Genomic DNA, 27500 nt, shown 5'->3' with positions numbered 1-27500 from the left:
ACAAAAGGGGAGAGAAAGCACACCATATATACAAAACAATTGTCTCATAATTGGCAAGTGCACGCATCATAAATAGTATAAAATCAAATGACGGGAGGACATAGCACTATAGGTAGATGAAAAAAGGATATTTAATCCGTATCCAAATGTGTATATAGATTGAACAGACACAAATTTATTTGAAGAAATAACCGTCAAGTTTGGTAGGGAAGGTGTTGTGTAAGTTTATTGTAACTCGAAAATATTTTGGTAAATTGGACTGGAAGTGTAATTCTGTTACAAGTCATGTACATAAAGTAACCCAGAGCACACTGTGAGTCTTGTGAATGACACTTTTAGTTTTTTCATGCTGGCTGTTTGGTTCTGAAACTTGTAGTGAAGGGAACTTTTTACACTTCTATAGCAAAAACAGGCCTCAGAGAGCTTAGTTGCTGAAATCATCCGGAATCTCACCGGGCTTAAGAGGTGAAAATGTATAAGCCGAGTTCCATACAATAGAGACTTTGATGTTGAAATGACATTATACTGATGCACTAGTAGTGTCTAGTTAGATACCAAGGAAATGTGCTGAGAGCATGCTATATCCATCTAGCACAACCACTAGTGTTCCCTACGGCATTCAGCATTATGGGTGGCAACATGTCTCCAGCCTGTTTTCCACGGAATCAGATATATCTGCAGCTCTCTTACCTAGGTTGACACGCAGCTATTTCTTTCACAAAGTATTGTGATGTAATTGCGGTGGAATTGTTATTGTTCAGTTTATTTTACATTGATATAAAATATCTTGTTAGAGCAGTCAAAGCATTTTTCTGACCTTGGCTTCAGTAGTCGGGAATGGAATGGAAACACCACTGCGGGAAAGAGATGCTGGCTACCTTTACATGTAACAGCGCACACGATTGAAGACATGAATGTAGCAGATGTGGCATATATGGATTTCCATACAGCTTGTTACCAAAAAGATTAGGTTGTAGGTGTTAACTGACAAAATGTAGTTGATGCAGGCACACACTGGGAGCTGAAAAAGTCCTTCGTATATACAGATGTAAGGTTGTGACAACTCTAATTCAGAGTGCTTTTCCTGGTAATGTACAGGTTAATAAAAGCTTCAATCAGACTTAGAACTTTGCAACTAATATTGACAGATTTACTATAAATCATTCTTCCTGTTATTACACAGGTTATTAAGAATTTATATTAGCGTTAGGGACCCCTGAATTGTGGTCTGCCGTGACGTTGGCTCAGGGGCTTACAACAATTTTGGTCAAAAATGTCAAACTAAAAGACCATTTTACTAATAGATATTTATACATATATATTTAGGCACTGTACCGTGTATGATTTTCACTGGATGTGCTAAAACTGAGCTTTGTCTGTGTTTTATGTGCTGTCTCTGGTTTTAAATATATACAGATGTAGCAGAATTCATTGTTCCATCAGGTGGGATATGTTGTGATTTTCTGCACCACCACTGCCATTATTAATAATAATAATAATAATAATAGCATGTTCTTGTATAGCGCTGCTTGTTGTACGCAGCGCTGTACAGAGACATTTTGCAGGCACAGGTCCCTGCCCCGTGGAGCTTACAATCTGTTTTTTTTTGGTGCCTGAGGCACAGGGAGATAAAGTGACTTGGCCAAGGTCACAAAGAGCCGACACCAGGAATTGAACCAGGTTCCCCTGCTTCAAACTCAGTGCCAGAGTCAGTGTCTTTACTCACTGAGCCACTCCTTCTCTCCTTCCATTAAATGCTATAAAAACTATATTATACAGTATTTTGCATTATAACAATGTTTTGTTATTTGACGGAACAATCAGTACATCTGTACAGGATGGTACTGATACAAAAAATATAGAATTTAATTATATGCAAGTTGCATAGTGGATGAGGTTGAAAAAAGACATACTGTATGTCCTTCAAGTTCAACCTATGCTAACTTTAGATAACAGATACTTATCCGATATTTGTACTTACAGTATATTGATCCTGAGGAAGGCAAACAAAAAACCCAGTGAAATATCATCCAATGATATCTCATAAGGGGAAAAATTAATTTCTTCCTAACTCCAGCTTTGTTCTACATTTTGAGGTGTTCATTCAGCCTCAGGAGAGTAAGGACCATATTTACTAAGGGTCTCCACCTGCATCAACTTCGCCCACAGCAATATTTCTGCCGGTTCTCACCATATACCATTCAGTTAGTTGTAAGTTCACTTTTTATATTGTAACTGTAATTTGTATTGTTTAGTCCAGCGGTGCGCAAACAGGGGGGCGCAAGATTATGTAGGGGGGGGCGCAGGCTGCGTGCTGGGAAACCTGGGGGCGGGCTGTGCACGGGCGGCCAGAAGCTCCGTGCTGCTGCTGCTTCCAGTTCCCTGCTGTGTCTGCCTGCAGAGGGGGCGGGGCCTGCAGAGGGGGTGGGGCCTTGCTGCGGGGCCTTCCCTGCACACAGACAAGCCCTCCTCCTCCTGTCTGTTACCCGCCCGTTTTCAGCAGCACATGGGGGGGACCGGAGCAGGTTTAGTTACTCCCTCCACCCACCGTGTGTGTGTGTGTGTGTGTGTGTGTGTGTGTGTGTGTGTGTGTGTATATGTAGAAGTGTGTGTATATGTAGAAGTGTATGTGTATATGTAGAAGTGTATGTGTATATGTAGAAGTGTATGTGTATATGTAGAAGTGTGTGTGTGTGTGTGTGTGTGTGTGTGTGTGTGTGTGTGTGTGTGCGCTGTGCCTTTTGGTTGTCTGTGTGTCTGTGTGTGTGTGTTGTGATTGAGTGTTGTGTGTGTTGGTGGTGATTATGTGAGTGTTGGTTGTGACTGTGTGTATGTAGTGATTGAGTGTGTGCTGTGTTGGTTGTGATTTCAGTGGTGTGTGTGTGTGCCTGTTGGTTGTCTGTCTGTGTGTGTGTGTTGTGATTGTGTGTGTGGGTGTTGTGATTGAATGCAGCGTTGCACAAACTGAGGGGGGGACGCCCCGGGCGCAAGATTATTTAGGCGGGGCGCGTGCAGCAAAACCTGGTTGCGCAGGCAAAAAAGATGTGCGCGCGCGGGCGGCCAAACAGAATAGTGCAGGTGGCGGCCACGTGATTCGGAGGTACAGGGAGGAGCACCCCCCCTCGCTCTGTGATGTCAAACGCCCCTCCCTCCGGTGTCTGCCCTACAATAGCGCTGTGTTCCTGCTCTCCTCCGCTGGCAACCTGCTTCGCTGCGATCCTCTGCAAGTGAAAGGGTCGGCTGCCACTACATCAATCATACTATGAATGTACAGAAATAAGGTAAAAAAAAAGTGTAAACACTTCCCCGCTCGTGCTTGCAAAATTATGCAGGACACCCTGCGCTCATGCTTGGAGAGTTGGTGATGTCACCGCTCTCAGCGCCAGCGTGGACGCAGCCTAATTTTGCAAGAGCGAGCTGTTGAAGTATGTAAGTATTTAGACTGCGTTTATAGTGCCGGCGATGCGACGTCGGCCGAAAACAAATGCATTGTCGCCGCCGCCGCGCGTGCGCTTACAGTAAGCGTGACGTGGCGACGCGATTTTTTGAAGCCGGCAATATTTGATTTTTTAGGGGCTGTCGCCTCATCTGACAGCCCCTGAACCAATCAATGGCCTGGTCGCCCACGCCGCCGCAAAGCGAAATACAACTTTCGCTAGCAGCGACGGGTGACGTCGCGGGCACTATGCGCGGCCTTAGACATATTTGTATTTACATTGTATACCGTTTAATAAAGGTTTTTTTTTCATGTGATTTTGATTACATCAGGCAGGGGGGGCCCGAGAAATTTCATGGATAAAAAGGGGGGCTCGGCATAAAAAGTTTGCTCACCCCTGGTTTAGTCCACTCGTGGGACTATTTTATATTATAAGTTTATACTGCTTCTCAGTGCGTCTTTTCGTAAGTGAGGCTAAGCCACTACTACTCCAGGTTTGATCAATCTTCCAGTGATATATAAGTAAATCTTTAAGATCTAGCATTCCATACATGGTTTGTACGAAAACCACATTTCCAATGTAGGAATTGGAACAGTCTTATTCAAATACTATGTATGGCTAAATAGTCCATTTGCTCTGTTAATATAACACATGCAGCCCTAATAACGTGTTTATATATGTAAAATGATCTGTCCCCACCAAAGGTGCAATCGGAGAACATAAGAGCGTTGACTATTTTCATGTTATAATGTATTTTGAGCCCTAATGTACAGTATGCTTCATAGCATAACACCATTGAGGTGTGACGTTTGGGCTATTTCTCTTTAACTTTGTAGTTACCAAGCTGCTAAGATCAGCAGTTTTAATCTTGTGTGCGTGTGTCCTTTTAGTGTTACTTGTAAACGATCTTGTTTAATTAAACTTGGTATGGTAATGGTAATTGCTGTTACTCGTGTAAGCATCCAAATGGGCATGTTGGTACAGAAACATGTCACTGTGCAAACGTGTTCTCTGGTTTGGCCCTGGCAGTATGTTATCAGTGAAACTGAAAACAAACTTTTGCCTTCCAGACAAAGAAGTTAGGATCTGAAACGGTATGTTTGGTCTTCTAAACACGCACATGTGATGGCATGACTTGAACTACTGTTTGTGTCCATTTTCTGAATGTCTTCGCATTAGCATTTCAGATTCACACAAGAATGCTTTTCCTTGAATGACTTCAGAACATGTATTCATACATTGTACCGGGCAAAGTTCTATACTGTACACACTTTCCTGTTTGTTTTTGAAACCGTTTCCCCAAAAACTTTGTGTGTTTTTTTTAACTATGCTGAGGTGTTTGAGACCACCTAGAGATTTTCATCCAGTTATTCAGGTGATTTTATTTCTGCTGTGCCAGAGAACCAACACAAAATAACACAGATCCCATATGAACTTCCCCACAGAACTTTGCATCTTTGGTCGGCCGAAACTACGCTGATTGATCGGCAACTTACTAATTACTTGTGTAAGTAATTAGTAAGTTGCCGATCAATCAGCGAAGATTTGGCTCGGGGGTTCACTAAATGGCTGTCAGGGCAGCAGAAGAGGACCAAAGATGCAAAGACTGTTGAAGTACAGTACATAATATCTTGTGATGTTGGGGGGTCATACATATAGAAAACTAGTAGATCCCCATATGGGGAAAATAAAAATGTTGTTGTATGCTGCAGGAGTGCGTGCAACATGTCCCTCACGGACTGACATATATAATCAGAGTTGGGATGCAGATATGTATATTGTATCCAAAACACCTACCCAGGCCCTATGAGGAAAGTAACGTCATAAAAGTTGTTTTCTGCTTGCAGCTATAAGCCGCGTTTAATTATGCAGCTATGAGCTGTGGGTTTGATTCCGTCTCAACTGCGTGTTTCCGATTGGAAACGTGAAGTATATATAAGAAAAATATGGTGCAACTGCAGTCCAAAAGTAGCACGGGAACCTGAATTTAACAAAGTACAAAATACTTTATCAGATCATTAAAAAAAAAAAAAAGAAGAAGAAACAAAACCGTCCAAAAGGACCTCCCACGCATTTTGCACCAATGTGGGGCTTTCTCATCTGGGGGACTAATTAATAGAGATTTATGAGTCTGAGTTAACGCCGTGTTTCTCTGGTAACGTCCATTATTTTCTACAATTTCTGTTCTAAGTAAACAAGCCCAATACAAACTCTTATTCAGACGGTAAATAATAATATAATTTAGAACACAAAATTTTAACCCAGCATTTTCTGATATAAATACATCCCTTTTTGAATGCAATGAAAGAATTGATAAATGTAACAACTACAATTTACCGATATAAACGAAATACCTAGTTCACAATTATAAATATGTTAAAGCCATCCTAAGCTTGTGTTTACCATGGAAATGTTAAAAGATACACATGGTTAATACTCGTGTCCATACTTCACGTTTGTCTTAGGCCAGACTACCTACCTTTATTGGGTGTGTATATAGACTCACACACGCAAAAAAACATGGCTCAACAAGTTTCACAACATCCTGGAGAGCAGCCAGCATTATGTTGAACATTTTGCTTGATTTGCAAACTCATATTGTTTACAGTCTACCGTGTTAGGAACACACAGGCAGTTACAGTATTTCATCATTGGCAGAACATTGCATTTACTTGTACAACTGTACATCTGTGCATTTACAGGTACAACTGGATGAGCTCCATCCACAACAATGGCTGTTCAAAGTGCTTCATGTGGTTTGGAAAGGGTGGGAAAACTTAACATCGGTTGGGTTTTTGTTTTTCATATATACCTTAAACATGTTTGTGGTGGAGGGCGATGCCATTTTCAGAAGTCCCAGGAACTCTTTAAAGGGTTAGGCAACCTTCGTTGCTTAAAGCCATCTAGGTCATGTGGAGTGTTGTTATCCAGAAACTGTACAGGAAGGGTGTCCAACTCCCGTCCTCAAGGACCACCAACATCGTTGACTGAGCCACTGATTCAGCCACCTGCGCTGAAGCAGGGATATCCTTAAAACCTGACCTGTTGGTGGCCCTGGGGGACTGAAATTGGTAACTCCTGCTGTGCAGGCTCTTGATCCTTCTCCACCAAACAATGCCTTTCCTATATGCGAGATTAGTCATGTTTTGTTTATTTACAATTGATGTGATTGCTGTTTTTTCCTGATATGTAATTCATTTTTGTAATAAAATATAAAGCAAGTTGCTACCATTGTTCCAGCTGTAATTCGGTTTATTTCCCCTTCTCGAAATGATCTTTATTTAACGCCATTTCGTGCCACCATAACCTGAAACTAACGTCTCCTTGTATTGGTAGTAAGGTGAAAAAATAGGCACAAAAACAACTAAAGGGTGATCACTATAAATAAAGTGAAATATGTAAAACTATCTAATAAGTGTAAACAATTTTAAGTGTCCACTAACACACACTAAACAGTGTAAAGTGATACAAATGTGACACAAAAATAAAAATAAAATATAATATATATAAGATTTCACCCCCTGCTCAGACCCACTGGAAGGGATAGTCTTCACTCGTAACAATAGTTGCAATGATTACACGGAATCCAGGGGGAGCATAAGGGAGGAAACAGAAGCAGAAATCTAAGTGCAGTGTGAATGAGCAATGAGCTTCCAAAATCTTGGCTCCTGTAGAGTGTCTACTTACAAGATGTAAGAATTAAAACAGCAATGTTTATGCAAGTTTTTTCCTCTCCTCACACCTGGGATATACCCTCCTGAGTACCGGAGCCACCTTGATGACTCCTAAGTGACACCCACCACCGATTGATTGCCTGTACTGCTATTTTAATTCTTACATCTTGTAAGTAGACACTCTGCATGAGCCAAGATTTTGGAAGCTCATTGCTCATTCACACTGCACTTAGATTTGTGCTTCTGTTTCCTCTCTTATGCTCCCCCTGGATTCCGTGTAACTAACGTCTCCTTATCAGTAATATTTTTCTTTTTAAATATCTAAATTTGGAACATGGTGCTAGTTGATGGAGAGAGAAATAACAGGACGATGGAAGGAGCCATAATCCAGTATCCACCATCATTTGAGCGGAAAATAAATAATTTGAGTGGAATCTCAAGGTACATAAATCCTGGATCCAGATATTCAGTGAGTACCCAATTATCTTTCCTGGTTTAAAGAGGCCATCCCAAGGAAGCCTGGCCAGTCAACTAATCGATAGAGACAATGTGATCAGATTAATTCCACCGTGGGCACTTTTACGTGTAAGTATGTTGCGGTTGGTCACTGCGTAAGGAAACAACAGGATTGCATTAAAATGTCATTATTCAGTAGTCTTGCTGGTGTAGGATTCACAGAAACCATCCTGCTTTAAAATAGAAATCTACATTGTTTAGGGCCTCCCTTTTGAGAGCGCTTTGTCCGTCCACCATTGATCTGCATGTCAGTGATTCAGAAAGGATGGTAACCTATACCTCTGTTTTGTTTGAAGTGTGTGTGTGTGTGTGTGTGTGTGTGTGTGTGTGTGTGTGTGTGTGTGTGTGTGTGTGTGTGTGTGTGTGTGTGTGTGTGTGTGTGTGTATATATATATATATATATATATAGGGAACCATGTTAAAAATAGTTTTTGAAGCAAAAAGTGGCACTGTGTGCTCATTTGCATGTCATTTCCCAGAATCCCTTGCTGCAGTGGAAGTGCTGTGTGCTGGGTGATAATGGGGAAAGGCGGGGTTGCAGACCTGCCTAAGACATGCAGATGAGCATACAGTTGTATTTACATTTATATATATATACATATATATATATATATATATATATATATATATATATATATATATACATATATATATATATTATATACATACACACATACACACACACATACGATATTGAGTAGCGTAGCACTGGTCTTTATATTTGTAACATGGTTTTCAGCAACTTCTGGTTTTATTGGGAAATCTGACACTCCGTGAGAGATCACTTGAAATCAAGAGCACATATGGTGGGTTTATTTCATCAGATTTACGGCTATGTCTGGTACATAGATTTTTTTGAATAAAAACATTTTAGGTCTCTTGACCGTTCACTTTGTGCTTTCAGGAATCAACATGTCGTAATGTGGAAAATATCTTAACTGGAGACTACCAGAAATGCAGTCATAGTACGATATTTACATAATCTGCCTTTTGATGCGGTTGCCTTTTTGTGTGTGTGTGGGGAGGGGGGGGGGGAGGCATTTACAGATTTTGTTTGAAGGCAGGAGCCAAATGTGGCATTTGCCCTTATGCACATTAAAGGAGACCAAATGAATATGTTAGTATGTCTGATGATGTCATACAACCAATTATTTATTTTCATTTTGAAGTGTGAAAACGTTCTCATGATTGGGATATATCTGAAACCTTCTCATGCCTCTGATGCCTTCTCAGTAATTTTTTTATTTTATTTTTTTTTTTTTTTTTTAACTTCTGGTTTGGCTGCTTGGCTTAAAATAAGAGGACTTTTTTTTTTTTTTTTTTTAATTTCTTCTCTCATGTAATACAATACAGTGCTGTTTTCAAAGCCTGACACTTTCACTGCTGCTGACACATTAACTACAAAGAAATGAGTTGCATAGATTCAGTGTTGGGACGTCCACAACACATAAGGATCTCTTGGCCTTCCCCTGTCTATAGTTTAATTCCCCATTCCTGGGTTATTGTGGCATTCCCTTGCATTCATTTTTTTTTCTATTATGTGCCCAAAGCAAGTGTGTTTGAAGGCTGTTTTATGCAGTTTCTATACAGTATATACAGAGAAGACCACATGCCCACATTTCCCTATACCTTTATAGCAGGAGCTATTGGTTCTATAATTTCTCTCCTCATGAACATATTGATCTAATTGCCTTGTAGAATTCATTGATAGTCTTTCCTTGTGGATGTACACAAGGAGGTCCTTACATCTGCAGGCCCTCCTAGGGCTAAAGTGTACTAATAACAGTGACATGTCCAAAGGGAAAGTATGGTTTTTTTATTGTTGTTTTTTTACCGAAATCTGACACCAATAAGTATTATTTTTTTTAAACGTGTTTAAAGCTAATTTGTAAATATGGGGAGCCGATACTGTACATGCAAGGTGTTTGTTTTCCTGTGGCTGCTCCCTTTTGTCTGGTGCCACTGTGTGCTCAGCAAGAGTTTGAGCAGATAAACCTCCATCTCTTTCCCTCCCTTACTTGTATTGGACCTCTGGTAAGGACAGGATAAGAACTGAGGAAACCCTTGACTGACAAGCACACTCATTCAGAGGGCCCAAGGAAAGGAGATATATGCTTCATTTCCAAACAAGCACAAAATAGCCAAACTTTTGATTTAAGCATGATTACATTGGTGTAACCCATCAGGTGCCCCATTCCGTTGCCACTACATCCCTCCAGGAGCCTCATGACATAGAGGCTACGTCATGCCCTCTTTGCACTCGTTTTCTAGGGCGAGATTGTGGAAAGCGATCTGAAACGCAGGGAAATGGAAGAGGAGGACTCCCGGTCCCAGGTTAAGAGACGCCACGATCACATGAGCGCTCTGAGGAGCACTCACGTGATTTCGATTTGCCGGAGGAGCTGTGACACACTGGTGCAGACTAAATGGAATAAAGTAGACTTGTAATGTTGTTCAGCAAATACGATTTTAATGTCACTGCTGCAGAAACTGGCACAGATGGAAGTAAAGTATTGGGCATATAAGCAATGTCCTGTTTCAAAGCTCATCATTAGATGACGTTTGCTCCTCAACCCCTTCAGCGATAGAAGGGTCTGCACAGTATTATGTATGACTTTCCAGCTCTGAAGGTGCTTACATATGCACATTGTTGAATTCTTAACATGTATGTTGATATTGTCTCTACTGTTGACCACTGTATGTGTGTTTCAACGTGTTTTTTAATACTGACTGCGTTAAAGCATGCATACAGTGGTCAAAGGTACAAAGCTGATACAAGGTTTTTTTTTTGTACTTTTTTGGAATGCATGACAAACATTTTATGGCAATATGCGCTTTCAACACTACACATTTTCTGGCAGGATTTTCTTTTCTGGTGATGTTAGACTTTTAAGGATGTGGTTTAAATTATAGTATATTGCTGCCTGTTAAAGTATGTAGACTCCATGAAATGGTAAATTCCCTGTTGCAAGCCATGTAAGCACATGAGTGTTCGTCAAGTGCATTCTTACAAAATGATCAACTCATTGAGATTTCTTATTCATTTAAAGACCTCTAGTCTGTAGTATCTGAAACATGTGTTTACATCTGTTACCAGCTGTTGATTACATTTAAAGATGAAGCATACCAAAACACTTAGAAATATCCTGCCACCTTAATTTGTACATTTTACATATTTGTGTACTGTGTGTTTATTTCCACATAACTATTCATGCGTATTAGTTACTTATTACCTTACCCTTCTATCTGCTCAGCTAATCATGGCATTGTAGTTACTTTAGAAAGAAACAACCTAGGTGGGTACTAACCATTTACCCGATTTATAGGTAAGGTACGAGTCATGCATTTTAAACTTAAACGATGCCAACATTAACTTTGTCCTGTGTGGAACTCTCCGTTCTAACCATGTTTTGACAACATGTATATTTCATACACAGCATTTTTTTTTTCCCCACAGATAAATTTGACCAATTTTGGGCCATAAATCGAAGACTCATGGAGTATTCCTCAGAAGAGTGTGGATTTCGGTATATCCCATTTCGTTTATATCAGGTAAGGAGGAGCTCTTGAAAAAGACAATAGTGGGCATAGCCTGTAAAAGTCTTAGTAGTCCTATTGGTACTGCACACCTACGCAGGGTAGGTGTTTTGCACCTGATAATGTTTTGCTGGCTAACATACAAGAGAGGAGAGAGAATGGCTATTTTTGTACATGACCTTTTGAAACCACACAGATGCCTTCTTTGTGTGTCAGATAATACCCTTTGTAAAGGATTGGGCTCTTAATCCTTTCGCTCCCAGAAGTCCTACATCTCACCACCAAACATCTGTAATCGCCACCATGTGAGCAATACATATGGTTGCATCCGGACGTTTTATGATGCCATCTCCCCTAGAAAATGAGCGAAAGCCTCATGATGTTTTCAGGATGTCATAAGGGTCTCTGACGTGCCAGCCCTTGTGATGCCCTGAGAACATCGTAAGGGCAGCAAAAGGGTTTAAAGTAGTACTCCTATGGACACATTATGTTTGTTTTTTTAAATACAGTACCGACACACTTTATTTGAGTGTGGTCGGTTCCGCAAGCCGGGAAATCTCCCGGCTTGCTAGTGGCCGCCCACGCGCGGTCACGCGTCTTCGGGAGCGTGCGCCCCCTGCTCGCGCGTCCAGGGGCTCCCCGAGGGAGCCCTGGTGTCCCGCGATCGCGGGACAGCGGCAGGGGGTTCCGGGGGACCCGGCGGACCCGGCAGCGGTAGGGAGAGCGCCCCGATCGGAGGGCGCTCTTCCGCTGCTTCGGCGCGCGCCCGTCACTCTCGGGCGCGCGCCAGGCTACTGCTGCGGCAGAGAACGGGCAAATGCTCGAATAAACTCTGCCGCAGCAGTAGGTTTGAAGCAGTGGGTCTCCGGAGACGAACTGCGTTGATTTCAGCTCCAGGGAACTCGTGCTTCCCGAGATACTTACCTTGGAAGGGGGTACCGGTATCTCTGCACAGTTTAAATGCCCCATATTACGTGGGCGAATAGGAAGCCGCAAGGGATGATGTCACGGCTTCCTATTGGCCCGCAGGATGCGGGACATTTAAAGCCGCCATTTTGATAGCCCCAACTTGCCCAGCCGCAGCTGCTACCTGCACCCCTTTCCGATGTAAGGATCTCAGGATGCAGGGGGTGCATGGAGCTGAAATAAGTCCGGTTCAGCTTCGGAGACCTCCTGCTTCAAAACTACATATATAAAAAAACAATGTGTCCTCGAGTGTCTCTTTAAGCTCACAAGCGACAATAAAGAGAGGTCATGTTCTGGTATCATAACATGCCAAATATCTATATTATATGGAACAAATACATAGTAACCATGTGATAATTACATGAGTGACAATCTACTAATTATACGAGTAGTCCAGGAGCGTTTGTAAACCTCAAACCCTTTGATGTCAGGCATGCATGAAACCTATTGGAAATGTTTCCTTTTTCCATTCAGTGCATTGCAGCATCTTCGGACACTGGGTGGGTTAATTTGCAGCTCTGACCACAGCTATACATTATATTTATTTACTGTTAAGAGATGTATAGATTTGTTGTTAGCTGCTTGGTAAAATGAAGATGGTTAATTTTGGAAGAAATCACTTTCCTATACAGCAGCAGAGTATCATGGAAATGGTATAATTCACTAGAAGGGGTGTCGGCCCATAAAGGATCACATCTGATTATTTACAATCTGTACATAATCCTTCTTGTTGTCCTTGTGGGAAAAAGTCCGCTTTGGCGCTGGTGCTCAGATGAGTCTCATGAATATATGGAAAAAACAACAATAAAACAGCAACTTAAATATTTTACTGTAACTTGATTGATTCTATGATCACCTTAAACTGCTTACTGGTGATAAGGATTCTACCGTATTAGGTATTCCAAATACGGTAGAATCCTTATCACCAGTAAGCACTTTAAGGTGATCACAGAATCAATCAAGTTACAGTACTCACCCCGGAGCACCAGCACCAAGCCAAGGAGGACTTTTTCCTACAAGGCCAACGAAAAGGATTACTTGGATAATCCTTAAATCATCTGAGCAGCAGGACTCTAAAAAAATACTTGTTATTGTAAATATTCACATACATTTGACTAAGGTTGTATTAGCGCTAACAGTTGTATTACATCTCCATTCTGTACATAATCATGCTGTTAACTAGTAGAATTGCATTGTTACATTTAACGAGCAGCTGTTGAAGCTGGTTTTATAGTCTCTTCTGCTCTTTTACATGTCATGGCGTTACAGCTCTCACCCTTTTTCCCCACCAGTGGATCACTTCCCATTCCTCCTTCACTGTCACAGAACTGACTCCTCTGTTCCCTCTGCTTCGCACATCACGCTTCTTATATACCGTATTTGCCCGATTATAGGGTGACCTTGAATATAAGGCGACGCCTTAATTTCAGTAGTAGCTGGTAAGAAAAAAGTTTACGCACACACAGACTGTCACGGTCTCTCTCTCTGTGTTTCTGTGTCTCTGCCTCTCTCGGTTTGAGCTTCCTGCCACAAGCAACATGGCTGCTTAAGGTTTCCAAGGTGGAGCTTCCTCCGTTTTACCCTCCTACCTCATACATCCAACTGCGGATTGGCTCACAAAGTGGGCGGGTCCCGATTATAAGACGAGTATGTATTTTTCAACTTAACTTTATTGAAAAAACTGCCGCCTGATAATCGAAAAAAACAGTCAATTGTAAGCAAGGTTGTAATAGCAATAGAAGTGCATGACACACCTGGTCTGCCTCTTCCCTACTTACTGTTAAACCTTAAGCATCTCTTGCTTTGTTGAGACTTTGAGAAGTCAGCAAATTATTTCTTAGCATTTTGTTTTGTGACTTGGAAACGTTCTATAAAAAACTTTGAGCGGTATGTTTATTGGGGATTCAAAGCACTTTGGAGGGAAATAGACCCATGAAGAAAAGTGCAATATACAGTATATTCAAGTGTGTCTGATCATTTCTAATTGAATAATGAGTTCCGGACCATTTTTCAGTGAAAAGAATATTATCTCCAGCTGTGTTGTACTTTTTACTGGCAAATAGTGGCGGATATACAGTGTAATATGAGATTACAATTATTTAGAATTTGCTTTCTGCTCTCGTGAGTCTACAGCAGTTTTTCAACCAGGGTCCCTAGGAACCCTTCGGTTCCTCGTGCATCCCTAAAGGAGTTCCCTGCAATTTTCTGGTCAGTTAAATATTGTACCAAATACAGAAGAATTTACAATGCATCTGATCAAAGTTGCTGTTAGAGATGGTTGGGGGTTCCTCAGAATTTCACTTAGGGTTCCTTAACCAAAAAAGGTTGGTAACCACTGGCCAACACTATAACCATTTTTCCTTGGTAGGAGGACATTTTTGCTCATGTCTTGGCTATTAAAAAAAAAGCATTTAATCCTAACGTTTTCTGATTAGGCCCAGACTAGGAATTTAGTGTAAAGAAAAGAAAAAAGATTGGATCTTCTTCTTTGTCCAAACTGATGAAGATACAGCTCTACCCCGTTATAGCGCGATCCGCTACAACGCAAATCCACTTATAACGCGGTCTGAGCATGGCTCCCGATTTGAAAATCTCCATTTTGTCGCGCGACTACTTACCGGTATCTAGATCTCTCTCCTCACTTCATACGGCTGTGTCCACATGCTCTCCTCGCACTCCAGCTGTCCACGTACTCTACTCGCTCTCTTCTCTGCAGCTGTCGTGTGCTGCTGACATCTGCAATGAGGAGAGAGATCTAGATGCCGGTGAAATTTTGTCACGATCCCGGTTATAACGCGGTCTCGGGGTTGTGGACCCCAAGGACCGCATTATAACGGGGTTCAGCTGTATTTAATAAAATCAACTTTTCACAAGATGATACTGATCTAGAACGTCAAAGAAATAGGCAAATGAAAGTAGTGTGCTTATCTAAAGTTACTAAACATGACAACAAACGGCTACATGAAAATCTGACATCCTCAGGTAAATGGAGTCCTTTCCTGTGTGTATTTGTGTGAAGCTGTCCAGGTTTTATGAGTAGTGGTTGTAAATGGAACTAGGTACAAATGCACACTGCACATGTTCAAACTAAAACATCTGCTGCAATCCCATGCGTTATGTAAGAACAGGAGTGTGTATTAAAACGAAAGAATGGGGCATTTCTTTAAAGAAGGTTCAGATAATATACCCGGGGCATTTAGCAATGCTTCTAAGTCTAAATACAGGGGTTTTTTTTATGTTGGTTGGATTTCTTTATTAATAGAACTTCATAAAAAGGTAGGTCATTAGTTGTTGGTAGAATCGTTGATGCAGGCGTTTTGGGACAGGGTGATGGTTTTGAGTGGCTGAAGCAAAGCAAGAACAATAGTTTTATTCGATAAGGGTTCTTGCAAGATTATGATTTCCATGAGGAGGAATTTGTTTTCCCCCATAGCCCCAAAATGTTTGATGCTGTCTATATTTAGTGCTGTGGCGTAGTTCGAAGCTAAAACTTTAGATAAACATGTTAAGAAATTGCATGCATGTCTTAGAAAGTTCATGAGCATTCTGAGCTGCAATAATCAGTTCTGTATATTTCTTGAATACTAATGCTTATCTGAGACACCTTTGTACTCATAATGAAAGCAATGATTGATGGGGAACGGAAATCACAGTTATTATCATGACTGCTACACGAAGATTTGGCAGCTGGCAATCTGAGCTTTGTCGTATACTACTGTACGTGCGTTATGCTTTTTGTTTTCTTCTTTTAGTAAGTGGCAATTGCTGTGCTCGCGTTTAGTGTTTTGTGCAAAGGCGTTTACCACTTTGGCTGATAGAAAACATTCAAAATGCGTTAATACTTAAAGAAAATTTGCCAACAATATCCTTTCCCTACCCACCGCCTTTCCTCTACTGCTAAATGTTTACTGAATCCCAGTCAATGGGGTTGTTAGAGGAGAAAGTACTGTACATACGAGTAGCTCCGTGGCTACTATATACCTCATATATAAACCTTGGCACCTTGCTGACACACTTACCAGAACACCGTCTTACTTTCTCTGTACGTTCCTCCTACATACCAATTCGATTGTAAGCTCTTCGGTGCAGGGACTCCTTTTCCTAAATGTTACTTTTATGTCTGAAGCGCTTCTTCCCATTATGTGTTGTTTGTATTATTTGTTATTTATATGATTGTCACGTGTATTACTGCTGTGAAGCGCCATGTACATGCAGCGCTATATAAATAAAGATATACATACATACACGGCAGCAACAGTGTTCACACTGGGAGTTGGCCAATGGAACACACAATGTCAGTGCAGTTGCCTGGTACGCATTTTGTATTTCAGATGGGATGAATTTTTTCAATCCGAAATACATATGTAATTCTGAGATCTTCAGGTGACATGTTGGAAGATGTTCTGGTGTTGTGACAGTAACAAATAATGTGTTTGGTTCGATTTCTGCAGAAGTCTGGATGTATGGAGATGGAGAGGTGCATACAGTACCAGTACTTTCTACTTGGTTCCTTATTCAAGTCCTTTTGCAATATAGGGCAGAAAAAGGTCAAACCTTGCCCTTTGCATGGGTAATTCATTATGTCCCAGTCTGCGAAGACGTGACCATATACAATTATTAGCATTTGCAAAGTAAGCCCTGAAACCCTTCTTCATGCTCATCGCTTCCTTTTTCATACTTTCTAAGTTCATTTGTTGAAACACTCAGCAACCAGATCAAATGCTAAAATGTGAATACAGATGAAAAGATTTAAGAAGAATCATAGATGCACATACATCTTAAACTGAGTCAGCACAATTACATTCTTCAAAATGCTGCATATACAGTATTAGAAGCACAGAGAACTTTTATTTATTTAGATATAGTTGAAGGACGGATCTTGGGAGCTGAACCCCGTTAATTTCAGCTCTGGGGACCCCTTGCTTCTTGAGATACTCACCTGAGAATAAGGCAGCGCTTATAGTGGCGGCGACAACGGCGCAACGTGTTAAAACAAATGCATTGCCGCCGTCGCGTGTGCTTATAGTAAGCGCGGAGCGACGGCTTGGTCGAGATCACTGGAAGTCATCTCAATTTGATTTTTCCAGCGACCGTAGCCTGAAGTCGCCGGCACTATAAGCGTAGCCTTAAGTGCCAGTAGCCGCTCTCCTCGGCTAGCAGGGTTCACCATATGTTATTTCACGGCCTGCGGGCCAATAGGAAGCTGTGACATCATTGATGTGGCTTCCTATTGGCCCATGTGACGCGGGAGCTTCAGACCTGGAAGCCCTGCTTGCTGAGCCAGAGCAGCTGCCGGCACCTACTTCAGAGGTAAGTATCTTTGGAATCAGGGGTTCCCCAGGGCTCAAATTAATGGGGTTCCACTCCGGAGGCCCCGTGTTTCAATTATATATATTTATATATATTTTTCTAAACTTTTAAAAGGCAGCAGGAGTTTTCAGATGAACTTTCTCCCACCTAGAAAGGTTGAATGTATTTTTTAGGATGGGATGGTCTATTAGTAATAGACTCCAGTTTAAATAGTCTGCTTCTCCTTCACTTAATTTTAAAGTTCATTTTGTGCAAGGTTTTGCAAAAAAACATTCTGTATCATACTATATCTGTTATTAACCCCGTTGCTGCAAATTGTAAAATATTACGTATATTGCATATTTACAATATGTTTAGTTTCTATTTATGTGAACGTTACTCTATCTTTACATACTTTTACAAAATTAAAGTTCTACATTATTTTTTGCCACACGGTTGGCCCTTTTTCTCTGCCAAAAGGATCAGCAATGCATTGCAGATCCCTCCAGCTGTAACAGTTAATGACCATGAGAAAGGGAAGTTGTAAACATAGAGAAAGTATAAGCTCATGGGTCTGGTCCATTGCCATCCTACTGTATGTTACTGTGCCACTCATTGTTGAGGGACCACGTACGGCCATGTTGGTTCATGTTTGCAGTATAAAAGGTTTTTGAATACATTTTCTATTTGACGGTGGAAGTGTAAATGCCGGTTTGGTGTATGTGATCTGCTTAGTGTTTCTGAACCAGTATGCTTTTTTTTTTTATCGCAGTAAAATACAATACAAAAGTTTGAAAAAGTTAAATATGGAAGGGGTGGGTGTTGAGGGGTACAGAAAATCAGGAGGGGTTTTGTGGGTAAGGCACATAACTTACACGGCTTCACAGAGCCTTTCTCAAACATATAAATAGTTCTGGAGACATTCTTTCTTGAGTTCACTACAATACTGCTTTTATTTTCCCTTTTTAGGTAGACATTATAGTTTATCTTCCTTTTTGTTTTTATATATCACCCAAATACCCTGGTCCATGCTCAGGAACATCTGCAGCTTGAAACTCGGTCTATGAAATCCAGGTTCTATCATTATATCTAGCCATGGTTCCCATATGTTTCTAAACTTGTTTATGGTATTGTTTAAATAGGTAGTTATTTTTTCATAGCACAACATTTGCCAAACTCTGTTAATTATTTTGGTCATGCTCGGTAAAGGCCCTTTCCAGGAAGCAGCTATGGTACACCTGGTTGCCGCCGTTATGTGCGAGATAAGCTTTCGCTCAGGATAAGTCACATTTTTAGGTGGTTCGTTGAGTAGCTCAAGCCCATTGTGGTCTTCAGGTCTCTTATTTAGAAGATTTGCAGTTTCCGCCCATATTTTGGTTACTATTGGGCATTACTACCATATGTGTATCGTAGTTGCTCTTTGTCCGCAACCCGAAAAGCAGTTTGGAGAAGTGTTATACATTTTATGTAGTTTATCTGGGGTAAATGCCAAAGGTAAAGCACCTGGTAAGCGCTTTGCTCCTACACATCCTCCCAGATAGAGCACTTTTGAGGTTCCCCCAGGTCCTTGACCCAACATGTGATATATGTTTGTCTTGTTCAGTTATGGGTGGGACCGTCGTCTGGTAAAGTGTGTTGATTAGACCTTTTCTTAATAGTTTTGAGAGACAAATCTCTTCAAAAATTGTGTTTTTACTAGACAATTTGTTAGTCATTTGCTGTATGATAAGTGTCTTCTTTGTATGTAAACAAACACACAGATACCCAGCAAGCTCTCAGAAATCCCCCCAAATTACTACAATATATATATATGTATATGTGTCAAAAGGAGTGCTACTGGGCGTGGCTAATTGTATGAAACAAGAAACAAAGTCCAGAGCAACATCCAATGTGACAAAAATACTGCACCGACACACTTTATTCGAGCAAATACCCAGTATGTACCTGGCAGATACCTGGAATGCGCCGCTCCTCACCTCTGACAAGCCCCGTTGCGTTTGCCTTCCCAGCCTGGGTTCATGCCTGGCTGACGGGCGGCTGATCTGTTAAATGATAATGATTAGGATTTAATAGGCTGCAATGCTTCGCGTGTCTACCAGATGGCATAAATTCATGAATTGTAATGCAGTATATATATATACTGTGCAGTATTGCAGCCAGCGGGAATAAAATGCTTCAATCCCTGCCTGGAAAATAACACAATGCACTCGGGCAGAAAACAGTCACAAACCTCAATACACCCGGGTATACCCGAATTCGTGGGACTAGCCGAGCTCGAATAAAGTGTGTCGCCAGTGTACACCGTGAAATACCTATATATCTCTTGAAAAAAGTGACATTTAGTTAACCCTTTGGCCAAAGCGTATATATGTACCTGAATAGCTCTGGGTTGGGTATCTGTTGTGGTTCCTACACTTGGGCGTATGTCATGATTTTACTACCAATGATGAGATCTTTAACTCTTGATATACCGTGTGATGTCCACCATTGGAACTTTTGAGGTTCACAGACTGGCTGGAACTTTGGGTAGTGAAATAATGGTTGCATGGTAGATTTGGGTTGTTGTGAAACCACATTTTAAAATTAGGGTATTCCACAGCTGCAGGGAGTTCTTGGGCCACGGACCAATCAGATTGGCCAGAGGCTGAGTGACAGACCAACGGACCAATCAGATTGCCCAGAGGCACAACAAATATACAACGTTTTCTGCAAACGAACAATGTTTTCATTTTTATAGATATAGATGTGTCGGCGGTGTTCGTGCTTCTGGTGAAATATAAAGAAGTCTCACCAAGTTAAGACAGTTACCTTTTAGTCCAAAAGCACTTAAGGTGGTGAGCAAGTATGACCAGTCGGCTGTCAAATGCTTTTTCTAAATCCAAGACGATTAGCATTGTTGGTACCTTAGTTGTTTGTGCCATGTGTATTAAGTTGGTCACTGCTCATATTGTCTAGGGCTTGTCTATACTAAAATTCAGAAAGTTTGTTTGTTTATCTGGCTATACAAATTCACACAATCGTTGAGCCACCAAACGTGGCATGCTATCTAATAGGATCAAAAGGAAGCGCATAGGTGGTGTTTTGGTATGTTTGGCCCGTAGCTTCGTATATCATATCTTTATAAAACGCTTAGGTATGTTTCCGTACAAAGGCGGATAGGATGCGGCAGCAGGAATCCAGGACAGTGCGGAAGAAGGAGAGGGAGTTTGTTATAGAGAGGGTGGGGGTGCGGGAGGCCAAGAGCAGGGTCCAGACAGGTTGGGGTCGCACAGTTCTTGTGTTGCCAGAACTTCAAGAATTACCTTGAACTCACCCTACTTGGATACCCCTCCCCCCTTTGGGCAACGCTAGGCAATTCCTATAGTTTGGTATAGATCCCACTTTGTCTGGGTGAATAAGCCTGGAAAGCAGTTATTTAGTCCAGTTGTTAATATTTAGGCTAGAATTTCGATGTCTGTATTAATTGATGCAATTTGCCGATTGCTGCGGCAATCTGTTGGGTCCTTCACTGGTTTGTGTATCAGTGTGATTAATGCGTGTAACATTTCGGTTGTGATGGTTTTACTATCAATAAACCTGTTGAAATGCTTTGTAAGGTGAGGGGTGAGTTTTTCTGAATATTTGTTGTAGTATAAACCAGAGAATCCGTGTGGTCCTGGAGCTTTGGCCGGTTTTAAGGATTGTATTGTAATAGTTACCTCCTCTGTAATGGGACCATTTATAAATTCTGATTCCGTTGAGTTTACTCTTGGCAGATTACACTCTGTTAGGAATTGGGTCGTATCTGTCTTGGTTTTCTTATTATTCTGTTTTATCTGGCCATTTATAATTCTACATAACATTTGTGGAACTCAGATATAATTGTTTCAGGGGCATGTGTAAGTTTTCCCGTTTTGAGTTTGATGGCTAAAATGTGTTTGTGGCTTTGCTTAGTCCTTAATTTTCACTATCTTTATTAGGGATCCTCTGACTGCTCTATGTGCTGTCCATAATGTGCTTGAGGTTGTTTCTTTATTATTGTTTGTAGCAAAATAATTTTCTAGTTCTAGGTTAATTTCAGCTGTGAGCTCTGGAACCATGAGCAGCGACTGATTCAGTCTCCAAGAATGGCGTGCAGGGGGTTTGTTCCAGGAGTCTTTCGTAATTTCCACTTGAGAGCGGTCCGACCATGTGTATCTTGGCACTTCAGACCTGAGAGAATGTATTGGGGTCTGCGAGAATGTAATCTATTCTCAAATAGGTATTGTGTGGGTTGGAGAAAAATGTGTAGTCGCTTTGATTTGGGTATAATATTTGCCAGGTGTCGAGTAAGAGAAATTCCTTTAACTGTTTAATCAGAAGGTTGGGTTTGTGGGGCTTAGTTCCCGGATGTACCCCTGCTTGAAATGATCGCAATCTGCCCATATTGTTGTTTAGAGCTAAATTCAAGTCGCCCTCTAGCACTAAGTATCTTCCTTTATAAAAAAAAATACAAAAAAAATTGTACGACAAATGGTGTCTAATTGTTAAAAACAATGGCTGTGGTTTGTTTTTTCCCCCACTAAAGCGGATGACAGGTATACTTGCGAGAAGTGTTTATGGAGATAGGTTGGTGTGGATTTAGATGTAAAATACAGTTTCCTGCAAGAAAAGTATGTCAGCCTTCAGTTTCTGAGTCTGTGAACACTACCCTGCTTTTTCTTGCATTATTAAGTTCTTTAACATTGTGCATCACGATCTTGTAGGCCATCCCCAGTGTGAGTATAGATAACAACTTTATTCTAGGTCTTAATAAAGTGTTACCTAAAGGGTTTAGCATGTGCCTCTGCGACCGTGGGTGATATGGAGGAAGGGGGGTAAAAAAGAGGTTTAACTTGGACAGGGAGATAGGAAAGTGTGATAGGTTCGGTCTTCTGCAATTTCGAACCTTTGATCCCAGATGTAGGGACATATGGGTGGTGGGGGGGTGCGGGGAGGTGTTGGCGGTTGTCTGGTTAATCTCCAAAGACAGATTTGGGGAGCGCAGATATCACCGTATGTGGAGAGAATATATAAATATATAGTGTAGTTGTTTCTTAAATAGAAGACATCTTTGGTATAAACAGAAATGGGGACTCGCACTTTCCCAGTGAATAAACAACAGTGGTAACCAGATAGGTTTTCAGTAAAGGTGGACTCGGCGTGATATTCTCAATGTAAAACAAAAGATCACACTCTTAGTGCAACATTGTATGTTCAATAGATATGTTATATTATGACGAATAATATCATAATTTTAACAATGTGACATGTACACATAAAAATTAAAGGTGGCACGATTCCTCTAGTCTCCCCGACTGCGTCACATCACTTCCGGTGGTCGTCCGCGTCACTTCCGGTTACGGATGATCCCGTTTTCAGAGCCGTGGGTGCAGGACAGTCACGGTAGCTTGCGTGGCCTACTCAGTCTCGACTCTACGCGTTTCGCTTGGAAGAAAGCTTCCTCAGGAAACGCGTAGAGTAGAGACTGAGTAGGCCACGCAAGCTCCCGTGACTGTCCTGCACCAGTGGCTCCGAAAACGGGATCATCCGTAACCGGAAGTGACGTGGACGACCACCGGAAGTGACGTGACGCAGTCGGAGAGACTAAAGGAATCGTGCCACCTTTAATTTTTGTGTACATGCCACATTGCTAAAATGTAAGTGCAATATTATTCAACACTATATATTTATATATTCTCTCCACATACGGTGATATCTGCGCTCCCCAAATCTGTCTTTAGAGATCTCCCTAAGGAGAATTGGACCGTCTCTCTAAAGGGTTGAGCTGCGATTTTATATCACTTATAATTTATTATATTTGACATATTTGCACGTTTATCAATATAAGTGAGCACAATATTATTTCATATAATTTATTCATTCACATTGTATTTGCCTCATAGAGGAGCGCCTGAATCACTTTTTCTTGCACTGGTTGTCTGGTTAAGCATGTTCTGGGGTGAACATAATGCGGATTACTATTAGGAGAAAATTACATTGGGGCAATTACTTAAGTTGCTATGGTCCCATTCAACACATTGCAGGCCTATCCTACTTTTTTTTAAATTTATATTATTTATAAAAATGTTTTACCAGGAAGTAATACACAATAGTTACATCTCGTTTTCCTGGGCACCGAGTTATAACAATACATGGTTACATTAAAAGAACAGAGGTGTTATACAGTCAATTCAGAGACATGTCATGGACAGGTAGAGTTGGAAAATGGGGTACAGGGGATAAAGGCCTGGTGAGTTTCAGATTGCAATAGAGAAGCTTTAACATCAGCGAATGCCAGCAAACGTCTCACACCTGTTGGCTGTGCCATAGGCTTTCCACCTTTGAGGCGATGCAGATGGACACTGAAGGGGTTCAGAATGAATGCAGCTGCAAATACAAAGTTCTTTGTCCTCTTGGCTCACAGTGGGTGGGGTTGACGTTCCACAAAGTACATGCAAATGTTAACCCTTAGCATGCTGGCCCCGTGCAGAGGGGAGCCGCTGATGGGGAGCCCCATCAGGCGTCCGCCTTTTGGGCGACGCTGATGTTCACTGAAAGGGTTCACTACAGGTAACACATGTAATTTTCTATGTGGTAGATATATTGCTGTAAACTAGTATATTTGCCGTCCTCATTGCCATCATATTGCATTTTCTAAAAGCTCTGATCACTGCAGCTCTGTATATGTTTCTTATCGCTACAAATACTGTATATCTTTGTGTATTTTTTGGAGTACAGGTAAAAAATGGTTTCAAGTTCCATACCCTCCTTGTGAAGGAATACTTTTACTGCATCATGATTTAATGATGCCTGGGGGGAAATGTGGGTAGGTATAGTTTGGTTGCATGTGTCTCTTTGTAGCTGTACTGTACCTTCAAATTATTATGCAAACATGCTGGAGGTGGTGTGTCATATTGCAGTGTTTTACTGTAACTTGTAATACAGTATACATTACTAAAAGCTCAAGGTGCCTGCAGCATGTCACCGTCTCCTTTGTAAGTACGTGTACTCACAACATAAAGCAAGGACTAAAAAATGTTACCTTTATAGTAGTGGCATAAGTCAAATAATAAATGACAGCTGGAGATTCAGACAGTGGTCTCTAAAGTGGAAGCCTCCGATTCAAGACCCAGCTCTGTGTAACCTCTGTAGGCTCCTTTTGTTTTCTTTAAACTTGATTTATTGAGGCGTTTGTGAGGTATCCGACAATGACAAAAGACAATTGTGCAAAGATGAGGAAATGGATCACAAGTCTTAACATGAAGATGTATTTCCTGAAAGAGATGGCAAAAGTATCAAAACAAGACTTTCTAAGCAACATGTCAGATGAGTTGGGTGAAGTAACGATGGTGTACTAAACCCTCCATTTCTAGTGCTTTACATTGAAATATTGAACAAAACACACAATAAGTTATGGTGGGTGAAAAAGTGACAAAACGCGCCTGCAGTGCATAGCAAATACAAATATAACTTGGGACACATTCACATGCCTCAGACAGGCCTGCAACCTGCTTTTCATCATCATCTCTTAGGCTACGGCCCCGCTGCACGCGCGCCTGCCAGGCTGGCGGCGCGTGCAACCGAGTTCCCTTGTCTGCAGGGGGAAAGATGGGGGGCTTGATGGGGGTCGCGGCCGTGACGTCATCCGGCAGGTTCGCCCTCATTGGCTGAACCAACGGGGGGCGTGGCCTAGCGCTCCGTCGCTTGTTCTACTCAACTTTCCAGTCTGTAGGAAAAACGGGCCGCGCGGCGGCCACCCCTAGCAGTTGGCCCGGCCCCACTGATTGGCGTCTCTAGTCCCGTAGCGGGCGCTGCAGTAGCCAGCTGGAACCAAGCCTAAGGCTACGCTTATAGTACCGGCGACGCGACGTCAGGCTACGGTCGCTGGAAAAATCAAATTGATATGACTTCCAGTGATCGAGACCAAGCAGTCGCGCCGTCGCGCTTACTATACACGCACGCGACGGCGGCAATGCATTTGTTTTGACGCAACGTCGCTGTCGCCGGCACTATAAGCGCAGCCTAAGGATACAATGGTAGCAAGGGGGGGGGGGATAGACAGCACTCTGACACAATGGCTCAGCAAGGTTGCAGGGTGCACGGAACAGGAAGGGACCCTAATTCCCTTCAGAAGTACTAACAATCCAAAAAATAGTACCAGCACTCTCTGTCTCACAGCTACAGATATAAGCGAATACCAGTGTAGGGCAAATTAATAATTTAATGACACTAATAATAAACTGAAAATATAGCAACAATAGCCAATACGCCAATGCAAGAATAAATATCACCATAGAGGAAATGAAAATATAGGGGGTAGAGGGGAAAGAAGGAGAAGGGGAAAAAAACACAAAAGAAAAGCAAAAAATCACAAAAATGGAAAAAGGAAAGCAAACTAGGGGGGCGACGTTTCGAGGGGTCTTTAGACTTTAGATTTATATCATTAGCTGAGTGTGGGATCATTTGACAGTGGGGAGGGAAGGCTTAGGGAAGTACCTCTGGGACCCTTTGGGACCAGGGGGAATGGGCCAGATGAAGAGGTCACCCCTCGAAACGTCGCCCCCCTAGTTTGCTTTCCTTTTTCCATTTTTGTGATTTTTTGCTTTTCTTTTGTGTTTTTTTCCCCTTCTCCTTCTTTCCCCTCTACCCCCTATATTTTCATTTCCTCTATGGTGATATTTATTCTTGCATTGGCGTATTGGCTATTGTTGCTATATTTTCAGTTTATTATTAGTGTCATTAAATTATTCATTTGCCCTACACTGGTATTCGCTTATATCTGTAGCTGTGAGACAGAGAGTGCTGGTACTATTTTTTGGATTCTAAGGATACAATGTTTCCTCTGCAGTTTGGGAATCCCTGTAAATAATCGTAACAAACAATACCAAACTAACTTATATTGTGAAGTCTGGAGACACATTTTTCAAAATCAATTAAAAAACGTGCCGTGAAGTTGTGTCACTAAAATCATTTAAAAGGTTCCAATATAAGCTTTTGGATCTATATAAGTAAAGCTTAAGCACAACCTCCCATTTGCACATATGTTTTGTAATTCGAAACTCTGTTAATTTGTCAAATCTTTCAATCTATATATTCAATTAGACTAGTTTGTCTAAAGACGTGATATATAGTAGGGTGTAGGTTAGACCCATCTTTGTAGAAATATTTTTTTTGGCATTAAAGAGAATGAAGTCTACTGCTAAAGGTATATGGCATGTCAGAGCTAAAGGTATATAGCATGTCAGAGCTAAAGGTATATGGCATGTCAGAGCTAAAGGTATATGGCATGTCAGACTCTCCCAACATGTCAAGTTACCAAAAAGTAACGCCCCTACTTCCTTAGCGAATTTAGTCTTAAAAAGATCATCGTTGGGTCTTCCATATTGAAGGTAGTTTATAATAATAATTATTATTATTATTATTGGCGTTTGGTCTTCCACATTGAAGGTAGTTTATCTTGAATATCTACTTTATAGATGCTGTGTGCATAAGTTTCAATTTTAGCTCTCGTATGTCTGCAAATACAGTAGCTTTCCTTATGCAGTTTAGATCCGAAAACAACACTATATCAATCTCGTTTCCTTCATGAAAGTCATTAGACCATCCTTGCCCAATATTGTTATGAATAGATTTTGCGTTAATGTCAGAGAGTGGGACAGTTATTAATTTAATGGAGTATTTCATGTAAAAGGCCGAGGGTTTGTCTCCCAGAGAGAGCTGGATTCATTAGTAATCAAGTTTATATAATGCCGAATTTAGAGACGAGCAAAAAATGTACAATTTTTCAAACGTGTGTTTCGCAATTAAGAAACATTTCCGTTATTGACAATACCTTTTGTTTGCCATTCATCAAAGGGCGAAAACAAGCCCCCTGTAGATAAGAGTTTCTGTGCATAGGTAGGAGATGAGAAATATTTGGTTGGAGGTTTAATTTTTTATTTAAAAGCTTCCAGCCCCTTAATAGTTCCCAAGGTAAGCGGGTTATCTAAAACGGGTGCGCAAACTTTTCAGTTAGTACCACCCTACACGCGCCCCCCTCTTTACCGTGTCTCCGGCATCAGATGATGCTTTGGCAACGTAC

The 27500-nt window shown here is 41.3% G+C and overlaps 1 protein-coding gene across 3 annotated transcripts in view; it reads left to right on the top strand.

Annotated features, from left to right (window-relative positions):
* ATG5 (autophagy related 5) overlaps positions 1 to 27500 on the top strand; it is a 160314-nt gene that overhangs the window by 57111 nt on the left and 75703 nt on the right. For all 3 annotated transcript variants that reach the window (XR_012801112.1, XM_075597545.1, XM_075597546.1), the window contains exon 6: positions 11085 to 11179. Coding sequence is in view for 2 of the 3 variants with exons in the window: in XM_075597545.1 (XP_075453660.1) it covers positions 11085 to 11179 (95 nt within the window). In the remaining variant the exon portion in view is untranslated. The remainder of the gene's footprint in view (positions 1 to 11084; positions 11180 to 27500) is intronic.

This window comes from Ascaphus truei, chromosome 4, assembly GCF_040206685.1.
Source record: "Ascaphus truei isolate aAscTru1 chromosome 4, aAscTru1.hap1, whole genome shotgun sequence".
Taxonomy (NCBI): Eukaryota; Metazoa; Chordata; class Amphibia; order Anura; family Ascaphidae; genus Ascaphus; species Ascaphus truei.
Note: the sequence above shows the minus strand (reverse complement) of the source record. Positions and strands in the feature narration are given on the sequence as shown.